Consider the following 11,743-nt stretch of genomic DNA (forward strand, 5'->3'; position numbering starts at 1 on the left):
AAAAGACCGAAAGCAATCGTGGATGTCAGGCAGGTCTGCTCCCTGGTCTGGAGACCCGGCTAATTAGCGTGTATTCAATCGCATGTGCAGCTCCCCCAGCTGCTGCCTTCAAAAGCCCCAGTCCATTGAGCAGGAGGGTGGATTTGTGATAGAAACAAGAGCAGTAACAGCTGCCAGGTGAAATATTTACCAGCGAGCATCGTGAAACGAGCCATGTTTGCACGTGTGGAAAAGGGAGATATTGGAAGAGAAACTTAGTAAGAAGAGGAACGATGAGATCCGCAGCAGAAGCAAATATTAACCCAGGTCTGAAACCCAGAAAACACAAAGAAGCCAAGCAAAGGGCTGGGGAACCAGCTGGCAGAGACAGAAACCGGCACAGAGCAAGTAGGCGCAGTCTGCAGAAGACCCGCAGGAGCTCCACACAAAGCCTGCCCTGGTCTGCTCCCCCCCACCCAAAACGTGGGGTAATTGTGCTTTACTTCAGACATTTCTCTCAGCACAAGCTATGAATATTTGAGTTCATAAAAGTGAACTGTGAGTTTGCATCACATTAGTTAGAATGGATCAAACTGGGCCAAAAACAAAAGAACTACGTTGATTTTTTTCAACTGCCAAAACATTTCCATGCTTTAGGGTTGTTCGTTGTAGCCGTGTTGGTCTAAGGACAGAGGCAGACAAGGTTCTTTGGGTAGACATGAGATCTTTTATTAGAACAACTCAATAGTTGGAAAAAAATTTTTTGCAAGGTTTCGGGCACAAACGCCCTTCTTCAGGCTCACTCTCTCTCCCCCTATACCTGAAGAAGGGTGTTTGTGCCAGAAAGCTTACAAAGAACAATTTTTCTAATGGTTTAGTTGGTCTAATAAAAGATGTCACGTCTACCCAAAGAACTTTGTCTGCCTAAAACATGCCTATTGCTTGTTTCACTAATTAGCTGTATTTAATGTTTGAAAAGAAAAGAAAAGAAAAGAAAAGGGGTGGGGGTGAGTAGAAACAAAATGGGTTTTCCTTTTAGGAGCAAAAAACAGATACGTTTTGTTTTGAGCTGAACCAAAATGTGTCCTTTCTCTCTGACTTTTTGCATCATCCAGAGAGCCAACAAATAAGCTATTTGCCCTTTTTCTCTTCTTCTTACTCGGGCAGCTGTGCTATTCTTTGCTTCCTGTGCAGCATCGTTGTGGATGTTCGAACACCTACCCCCTTTCACCCAGTTGTGGCTTTACATCAGTGGTGGGTGAAGTGATGCACGGACACATATGCACGTTGTGGAAAACTCATCCTCCACGTAGCTCCCCCAAAGCCAAAAGAGTTACGTGACGTCACAGATGGGGATGCGGTAAAGTGCCAGGGGATCTATCGAGATGAAAGCTGCTGTCTGTGATGCTGGATTAATTATTACTATGTCTAAATGTTTCTGCTTACTCTTTCCGTTGCTGCTAACATATAGACACAGATGTCTGAGCAGGCAGCTGTCCACCAAGGGACTGGGAGGATGAGGAGGAGATAAAGGCCAGAACTTAAATCCATAAAGAGCAAAGACAGCATCTTCAGCAAACCTGAACCTGCCAGAGCCCAGAAAGCTTGGATGTGAATCACATGCCCTGCTGAGGCCCAGACTCCATCCAGGAGCTGTTATAAGGCACTCATAAGACAACATAGGAACCTCAGGTGGAGATGTAGCTCCTCACCATAGGATGGTGGCAGATGGACGCCTGCAGTTTGCAAGAAGAGCATTGCACGAGAGGGGAACGAGGACAGCAAGAACAAATAAAGATGCACCATGGAGAGGGGAAGGAGGAGTGAGTTGAGATACAGGACCATGAATCTGGGGTTTCTTAACTCATGCTCCTCACTCTGATACAGGCTTCTCCTATGGCCTTTGCCAAAGCACTGACCCCTCTTCTGGATCGGGAGTTTCCCTCCAGTAGATGCAAACTGGGAAAACACCAGCATTGCTGGCAGACCGTATATCATGTCAGTAATGTCCCCGATGGGGAAGAATGCAACACAAGAAGGCGAAGGCCAGCCTTGTTGAAAAGCAGCCTCAGGGTTAGGTGGCTGTCCCGTTCACCCAGCACGAGATTGAGAGGTGGGCTTGTGAGGGTGGGAGTACAGGCCGATAGGACGGGCCGCCAGTTTATGGCCGTCTGGGCACTCCAAAATCTCAGAGTGGCAGAGCGGGAACAAAGCTGCAATGCTCCGTTCTGGATCTCCAACCTCACAAAGCTTTTTGCTTGCATGTCGCTCCTCTTGCAACATTGCAGCAGGGTCCAACCTAGCAGCCCCTTTCATCAGGGAGCCGCAAAATCCCGAGGCACCGAATATGACACAGGACGTCTTTCTACTGGCCCCTACTGGAAGAAGGGGCGGACGGCATTTGCCTGGTTGCAGGAGTTTCTGCTGGGCTTCCTCATATTGCGATGCGATTTGAAGAGCTTTGCCTCTGACAAGTTGCTGTTGGCATTGCACCTGTGAAAACCCAAACCCAAGAAAACCTGACGGAGAAAGAAACAGTGATTACGGAGCCAGCGTCGGCACGTTGCAAGCCTCCCGGCCCCATCACACTGCAGGAGGCGTAGGGGGGAAAAGATCATCTTTCTCCAATTGAAATCTTCACCTCGATTATTAACTTAGAGGACTAGGCACGGCGCTAATTGAACAACAACAAAACCCAAATGCAATTACCCCGTCCTCTCTCGTCATTACAATCTCCTCGTGTCTGATGGAAGCTGTTTGCACGGAAACGGAGTGAGGGAAATGAGATAAAACCAACACGTAAATTCATTACAGCTATTAAGCGTAATTGATTCCAGCTCCTCCGAGAGGGAGGCAGCTGCAGAGAGACCAGCCCTGCATTCAGAGAAGAAGTGACATTGTCCGCCCCGGACACCCAGTTCTGCCTGAGATCCAGTGCAAGCAAAACTGTGTTAGCAGTAATGGTCCCAGTGTGGTTACAGCACAGCCTGAAAGCAAGCAGCTCCCAGCCATTCGCTCCAGGGCCTTGCTCTCTCGGCTCTCAATCCCACAGCGTGAGACTACTGATCTGAGAAGCTAGACGAGCCATAATAGAGAACAACCCATGCTGTCAGAGGCAGGTACAATCTACCTGGAGTAACCATATGACCCATAACAACACCTCACCTTAATCAGTAGGCCGGTCGGTATCACTGGTCCCCATTTTACCCATGGGGAAACTGAGGCACAGAGCTGGATCATTCAGCAGGTCAACGTGAGAGCTGGAAATAAGTGTCCCAGTCCAGTGCTCTCTGCAGTACACCACCCTGCTGTGTTTGAGGTTGGACCCTGGCTCTCAGATGCCAAAGGGTGTGAAACTCGGGTGAAGGTAAGGGGCAGGAAGAGCCTTTGGGTTGCTCTTAGTACCACGTTCCTCCACCTGTCCAAGCATCGGGACAGACCCCAGACCCCGAATCCTGAAACGGATGCAGCCCCAGGAATGCAATCTGCAGTTGGCGCCAGCACCAAGCCAACTATCTCGCTGTTTATAACTGGTAGGAAACTTCTCTGTTCCCAACGTGCCGCTCTGCGTCCCACCTGGCTGCACCGCAGGGAGATGGGAAGACCCTGGCATTGAGGCCAGACCCAGGATATCACCTTGGGAAGGGGGTTTTTTTGGGAAGCTGTTTCCTTACTTTGAGTCAAGCTCTAACTCCTCCACCCCCATCAGAAACCTCTCAGCAGTGGGAACACAGCACACGCATTATCAGCACCGGGAGAGGCCCCTGATATGACCGCCTCTCCTTGCCTGCACAGACAAAGCCCCCACTTCTTATGGGGTGCAAGGGATGCATTTCTGTCCTTCTGGATACAGAGCAAGGCACAGCACGCTGCCTCTTGGGCCTAAATGGCCTAGTGGCCCAAACCACCATGTGCACAACTGGATTGCCAAAGGCCCTGACAGTTCAGAGGTGCTTGCAATTAGGGCTACGACAGCGGCACCAAAGGGCTATTCTCACCAAGCAGTGCTGCAAACTCTCACAATCATCAGTGCCTCCTTTAAAGCCCCAACCTTTTCGAACCACACGAGCACACGAGCATCTGAGCTTTCAGTCAGATCCCACGATGCCAGCCTTCCTGGTTTCAGAGACGAGCATGGGCACGTGACCCAGCGAGCTCCGAATTCACAAAGGCCAGGAGGGACAAACAACAAGAGCGCCAAATTCATTATGTTTAAGATAAGCCTGCCCCATGAGCTGGGAGTCACACACTTCAAGCACGCCTGTTACTGGTGAGTGCTCGCACCCATCTCTAAAGCCGACCACCCTGGCAAAGAAGAACGGGATTCTCCATAAAGCGTTTTGCATCCACCGATGAAGACGCTGAGTGGAGATGTGGGTTCAGGTCCTTGCTCCGGCTCGGGTTCTGCGCGTGGCCTTGGGCCACGATTCACCATCTCTGCAGAAAGGGAATCCAGTGCTGCCTTTCCCTTACTCTTCATCTATCTCTTCTATCTAGATTGCAAGCTCTTTGGAGCAAATACTGCCTCTTGCCAGGAATTTGTACCATGCCTAGCACAATGAAGCCGTCCTCTGGTTGAGCTTCACTACGTCCTACCATCTCCCAGTAACGACGGGAGGCATTTCTAGCCCAGCTCACCCAGGTGGAGATGCAGCTCCCAGCCCCCCGCCGGAAAGACGAGACCCTTTCAACCAAACCAGAGCAGAACTCTTCTCCTAAACACACAGTTTCCTTTCAAATGCATTTACAGCATTTAACAGGGACACAAGGCTTGGGGTGGGAATACGTGCCTGATATCATAGCTGTACATATCCTTTTCAGGACGCCCGTGAATAATCCAGTGGGCTAATTCCTTCCCGCAGCCACCTCCGAGCATCATTCCTGAGGGAGAAGAGAAAGGAGAGAGGGGTGCTGGTGACTCAGAGATGCTATTTGAGTTGCTCCGAATCTGCCGTACATGCAAATCCCTGCTGAGGATGACAGGAGCCTTTCCTGGGAAGTGATGGCAAGATTAAGCCCTTATTGCCTCAAGCCAGAAGTATTTTACAATGGCCTTGATTCCACACCCCACAAAGTCCACTGGGCTAAAGGCAGGCACTTGGATTTTTTTTTTTTTTTTTTAAAGGTCTTATCTTACCTGCACTGTTGAAGCCACAACCGAGGAAAAAGCCCCGGACTTCTGGCGCTTCCCCCATGAGAGGCTTATGGTCGGCTGTGAAGGATTCTGCAAGACAGCAAAGACGACACAGCCCATCAGCAAAGCCACGAGCTCCTGCTGCAATTCAAGCAGGCACTTTCCTCCGTGTTCGACACTGGCTTGCTTCTGGTCCTGCCGTGCCGGTACTCGGCCTCCGCTCCTGCCCCCTTCGAATTTAAGATGCTCATTTCATAGACGCATAGAAAATTTGGGTTGGCAGGGACCTCAAGAGGTCACATCTAGTCCAACCCGCTGCTCCAAGCAGGACCAGCCCCAACTACATCATCCCAGTATCATCCCTATAGGCATTGCCATTGCAGGAATACCACCAGCCTGGCCCTTGCCATTAAAATTCCTCATCTGCGTGTTGCCCTCAGGGTATCCAGAGAGCTCAGTGGTATTTGTCTTTCCCCTCGTACCAGGAGGATGGTTTCAAAAGAGGAGGACTTCAGTGACATGGGTACAGGGTGAACTTCAGGGGAATGCTCTACACTAGGCCACCCGTGAAGTGCAATGGCTAATATGTCTCAATCTAATTAAATTAGCAGTTGCTCTCAGGCTTCCTCATTCCTCCAAGATCATTACCCTCTTTCCCCTTGTCCCACGCAAGTCAAAAAGTGGCGTCCCTCCATGAGTCATCTCTTCAAGGGCTGGACCATGTTCATACTTCAATTTTTTTTTCTTAATCTGTTTCTGCTGATGTGCTCCATGCATTTAAAATAAATCCTTCTTTATAAATCTAATGGACTGCAGCTGAACAGCTGCTCAGGGCTCCTGTGTTAATGATGTCTCCTTCTGCCAATTCCTGTTCCAGATATGGCTGTCAAAAAAAAATTTATATATATATATTTGCCAGGCTGGGATGGAAGAAGGAAAACGCCCGGCAGGTCAATGAGTTGTTTTTAACCTTTGTGCAATAGCTTGGAAGACTCTCTGCATCCATTGGGGTGTCAGTTTTGGTTTATGTGATCCCCCTTTGGGTTTTAGCTCCACCCGGCAATTTTCAGCTAATTCATGTCGTCTCCCTCTCCAGGGAAGGGAGCATTAGCATGGCAAAGAGTAATCTCTTTGGGGCAGGAACCATCTCATCAGTTCTTTGCCTGCCCAGCACCCTGCATAGTGGGTCCTGGCTACCACCAGGATGCCTGGGTGATGGTACCAGAGAAACGAAGCATTAAATAATGCAGGAGCAGGTATAATTGTGAGAGTGTTTAGGGGCACTGAACAAACCCCTCACGAAAAGATGGCCTCAAACAGACTAAGGAACATCTTAGCACATTAACAGGCTTGGCAATGAGGAGGCAACTCCTGCTGTTTGGGTACCCCCAAATTTTGGGACTGGGAAAGAACAAGTATAGTGTCGTGAACTGTAATGTCACCATCCAATTCAGGATGTCGCCTGGATGCCAGGCTTGTGCTTGTACTGGTTTTTAAGAAACCACGAAGGCATCCTACTGATGACATGCTCTGGACCCTCCACCAACAAGCATTGCGGTCAGCGATTCGACACTGTGCTGTGAGTGATGATTCAGTGCCGACTCCAGGGATGCTGGACGGACACCTCTGTAGTGAGCAGCTCTCCTCCGAGAACTGCGTGACACCTGCCCTGCTTCTCTTGGGTGATGATCAGCTAAGACTACAATCCAGGGAGCCCTGGCTGCAATTATTCAGGCTGAACTCTTCTCCGAACTTCCCCTTAGACTTGCTGCTTCTGCTTGTATGAGGGACAGCCCTGACGCAAAGCCCCGTGTTTGGCCACTCGTTTCGGAGCTGCCGGGGAGGCTTGGGATCCAGATCTGGAGCTGAACCTTGTGGGCTGGGCTCACCTCCAATGTCTATGGGACCTTTAGAGCAGTGGTGCTCAAGCTTTCAGCCCCGTAGGCTAGATAAGTGGCATCAGGGCAGACTGCAGGCTATTTTAGTCTGGAGAAGGGAAAACCGAGGGGGGATTTGATAGCAGCCTTCAACTCCCTGCAGGGGAATTGCAAAGAGGATGGAGCTGGACTGCTCTCAGTGGGGGCAGATGAGATGACTGAACAAGGAGCAATGGGTTCAAGTTGCAGTTTAGGCTGGATATTAGGAAACTTTCTCACTAGGAGGGTGGTGAAGCACTGGAACAGGTTACCCAGAGAGGTGGTGGACTCTCCATCCTTGGAGGTTTTTAAGGCCCAGCTCGACAAAGTCTTGACTGAGATGATCTAGTTGGGGCTGGTCCTGCTTGGAGCAGGGGGTTGGACAAGATGTGACCTCCTGAGGTCCCTGCCAACCCTCATTTCCTATCATGCTATGATTTGAGGAAGAGGACTCGCCATGACGGCACTTGCTAACCCTCCTCTACAGCAAATACCTTACAAGGCAAGTGAGAAACTTTAACATTCATTTGCCCGGCAAGTCATGAAAACTAGGAGCTCAGAAACCTTATTTTCCAAAGCACCAACTGCCTGCACAGGAACGGTTTTGTTTGGGAAGGCAGGCCTGCGATAGAAACATCTATCTGACGAAGGGAAAAGCCAGCGTGGTTTGGCTTCTGCTGCCCAGGCCATGTATCATATCATCAGCACAGATCCACGGTACATCCTCCACCTCCAGCATGAAAACGCTAAGCAAGCGGTGACAAGCGAGCCAGGGGAAGGAACGGGAGGTGAATGCCTGGTGGGAACAGGATTCAGGACAAAAGTTTCTGCAGAGGGGAGAAGGAAGTTGGTGGCTGTTAAAGCACCTTGGTGTCTAGCATTCACCAGGGGTTGGTGCCTGGAGCAGAGAGATGGTGCTTAAGATTTTCCTGCAGAGCTCTGCTGGATAGCCAACAACTTGTTCCTAACCCCTGCTGCTCCAGCTCTTGGCCCCATCCAGCCTGAACAGGACACGTGCCCAGGACAAGCGACTGCAGATCCATGATTTTGAAACACGGGCGTCCGAATTCTGCCCTTGCTGCTACAACAAAGTTCCAGCTACTCGCAGCATCCAGCACAGCGCTAGGCCTGGCCTGGACCTGTTAACATGCAGGATCAGCTAGTGTAAGTTAGTTAACAGTTAGCAGTCTGGGCTCATGGTAGAGGTGATCTCTTTTATTAGACCAAACAAATTTTTGGAAAAAAAGTTGTTTAATTGCAAGCTTTCGGGTGCAAACACCCTTCATCAGGCTAATTTGCATCATCACAGAACCTCACAAGAGAGGTGAGAGACTCTTTAACAGATAAGACCTGCCAGCCCAGAGGAGTTTTCCATCTATTGACTCCTCTGTGAAATCCTATGAAATATGAACTTGCATTTCTACCCAGGAGAACTTTTACAATCTTTTCTCCAATGCCTGATGAAGGGTGTTTGTGCCCGAAGCCTGACGAAGGGTGTTTGTGCCCGACAGCTTGCGATTAAAGGCATTTTTTTGCAAAAATCTTGCTGGTCTAATCAAAGAGACCACCTCTACCATAAGCTCAGATTGCTTTCTCCTCTAGACCGATACGGCTACAACCTGGATACCTTACCAGTTAGCAGAAGTTTGCATAAGACTGAAGCCTGCTTACCTGGGCTGTGTTTTCACCCTCTGCCCTAAGCAGCGCGTACAACATCTAGCCCTCTGCAGCTCCTTCCCAGTCTCCAGCAAAATCCTGCAACACTTTTGCCAACCTGGTTTCTTATGGTCCAAGAACTATACAAGTACTGAGCACATGCACTCACCCCCCAGGTTCCCCAGGGACCAGTCAAATTGCAAATATAAAAAGGACTAGATCACCCTGCTTATAAAATATTTACCATGAAAGCAAACAGCCCTGCTTTGCCATTGGTTCATGCTTTCCAGCCCCAATATGGCTCAGTGTTTTTGCAGAGGGAATAGATGCTGGTTTAAAGCCCAGCACAGGCTCAATGACCCTGTGGAAACTACATTACTGGGCTCCACACGTCTTACACCGCTCTACAAAGAGCTGATTTCCCTCTGGAGAGCGCGGCGACACTCACACTTCAACTCAATCAAAGCCGCCCTTCTTCGGGCCGACGCATCTATCCTGTAAATGTCATGTTTTATCTGGTATGGGGCAAGAGATGTGTCCTACTTTCTACCGAGCAACTGTGCAGCTCCATCCCTGAAGGGCTGGAGGGTTTTTCCCTTTAAATGATTCAACAAAATGAGAGATGTCTTTTTTTTTTTTTTTTTTAAACTTGATGGATTGCACTGGGGGAATTTCCTCAAGGCTCTCAGCCTAAGGGAAAAGGCTGAGCGCAATCTAGAGCCAGGGCTTGGCTCCAGGCAGATGTCATGCAAACCTCTCCGGGAAAGGTATTTTCATCCTGAACAGGATGGCTCAAGCTACTGCTAAGGCTCCCACAAACCACTGCCACCACATCTCATCCCGAACCCCGTTTCCTTTGCTATCAGCCAGGCTGACAGTGCTGGGACTGGCAGTTGTGCCAAAATGTCAAATCCGACAACTCTTTTTCCATGCCAAGCCCCTAGACAAGTGGTTGTCAGACTTCTTAGACCCTGATTAGACAATGCACCCTTCTTAGTTTCCACTCCATTTGCAACTAGGGAAAAATAAGAGCCATTCTCCTATTGCAAAGAACTCAGCTTCGGGGTTATCTTGTGAATCATGTTTGCACACCTACCAGCGTTAACAACGAGTGGCAACTTGAGGGCCCCCTGAAAAGGTCTCAAGGCACCCCAGGTTGTCGCGGCACCCTGGTTAAGAAGCATTGCCCTCCAGTATTCAGTCGTGCTGACTGAGGACAAGACAAGGACATTTCTGCCAGGAGGACTGGTCCAAGTCCCCAGCATTGATGTTACCAAGTGCGGTCAGTAGGTTTCAGAGGAAATAGCTCAGAGCTGTGTCAGTGAGCCGTGTGGTCCTGTCCAGGGGGCCCCAGCACCACACAGGTTTGCAGCCAAGAGGGGTTTCAGTCTGAGCAATGGAAATGGAAATGCTGCAGCAGCCTTATTGCAGATGTGCAGCAATTTCCTAGTGAACACAGGCCTGCTCTGACTGGATGAAGACCACCTCCCTCCTAGCTCAGATGTCAAGTGAGGAGCGTGGAGGTGAGCAGCTGCCTAAGGCAACACAGGACGGCTCCTGAGCTCCATACAACTCTCTCCGGAGCCTGGCAAGGGGAGGGCTAACACTGGCCGACTAGCAGGAAGGACCCAGGTGCAGGCTGCAGCAACCATCAAGGTAACTAGGCTTGCTCAGCTGGGTTTAATGAAGCCATCCCCCTCTTGTTCTGAAGAGCCGCAGCTGGCTCCCTCTTCTAGCTCCCTGGAAAAGCCCCTTGCAGTGTTTAACTCTTGCTTGCAAACAGTCTTCTCTTATCTTAAAAGCCCTGAAGCTTTTTTCTGGTTTGCCTACAAGCACAGGAACATTGGCTGGATTTGAAAGCCTGCAGGTGGGCTCTGAGCTCTGGGTCCCAAGACCAAGGCAGCCTCTATGCCCATTTTCTTTTCCAAGGGAAGTCATGATCACTGTGTTTTTATAGAGCGGGCTTGACTCTGAAGCCTGCTGAAAGCAATGGAAAGCCTCCCCGGGACCAAGGCCGCTCCATGTACCCGAAGTGAGCCCCCCTTCTATTCCCAGCCTCTAATCCCGACACTTCCTGCCCTTAAGAATAGTGCTGCAAAACCTTCTCCTTTGGTAAAGCTTTCCCACCATCACCTCAACCTATTACCCAGGAAAACCTGCCCCAACCAGAGCTACTGATAACTTGCCAAGGGAACCCCAAGAAATTCCTTAGGGACTTGGCTACTGGCAAGTTGGTTTGGGTGGAAGGTGCACAGATACCGTGGCTCTGCTGTCCAAGAGGGCTGAGAGGTCACAACAAAACAGGCTCTGGCCAGCGCAGCAGCTGTTCAGCAGCCCAAAACTCAGGCCATTTTGGGGGCGTATTTTGTATGACGGGCTCATCCCCTTGGATATGGTGCTGCACAGGTATCACTGACCCACAGCTCTCTGGGGCAGCTCTTCTGCTTGTTCAAATCAGTGCAGCACCATTGATGGCAGCTGGGGAAGGATGCGAGCCCTCAATCCAAAAGCAGTTGCAGCCTCTCATCTGCAAGACCCTGCTGCAATCTAGTGCAGGGAGCTCAGGGTTAAGCACTGGGTGCAATGCTGTCTGTCCATGTCTCTGTTACTGCCTTGCTCTGGGACCCTGGGCAAGACACCTCACTTTTCTGTGCCTCATTTTCCCCATCTCCAAGCATGCTAATGCTGACTTGCTCTTGGGAAGGTTGCTCTTGGGAAGAGATGAATTACCCTCAGGTCCTGATTATCAAAGGCATCTAAAGAGGTTGGGATTTCCCTCGTGTAGCCAAGCGCCTAACTCCACTTGGGTTCCTGTCTCATAGTTTCATAGTTAGCAGGGTCAGAAGGGACCCGAGCAGATCATCAAGTCCGACCCCCTGCCGTGGCAGGAAAGAGTACTGGGGTCAAACAACCCCAGCAAGGTGATTGTCTAGCCTTGTCTTAAAGACCCCCAAGGTAGGAGCCAGCACCACTTCGCTTGGAAGTTGGTTCCAGATCCTAGCCGCCCTGACAGTGAAGTCGCGCCTCCTGATGTCTAGTCTGGATCTCCCCTCTGCCA

General features: G+C 50.2%; 1 protein-coding gene across 1 annotated transcript in view; it reads right to left on the bottom strand.

Annotated features, from left to right (window-relative positions):
• Positions 1-11,743, bottom strand: part of SARDH (sarcosine dehydrogenase) — an 82,632-nt gene that overhangs the window by 57,462 nt on the left and 13,427 nt on the right. The window contains exons 9-10 of the mRNA XM_019510768.1: positions 5,117-5,203; positions 4,770-4,860 (exon numbers count right to left, since the gene is read on the bottom strand). Coding sequence (XP_019366313.1) covers positions 4,770-4,860; positions 5,117-5,203 — 178 coding nt within the window. The remainder of the gene's footprint in view (positions 1-4,769; positions 4,861-5,116; positions 5,204-11,743) is intronic.

The sequence above is a fragment of the Gavialis gangeticus genome, unplaced genomic scaffold (genome assembly GCF_001723915.1).
Source record: "Gavialis gangeticus isolate Ggan-Ray unplaced genomic scaffold, GavGan_comp1, whole genome shotgun sequence".
NCBI classification, from domain to species: Eukaryota; Metazoa; Chordata; order Crocodylia; family Gavialidae; genus Gavialis; species Gavialis gangeticus.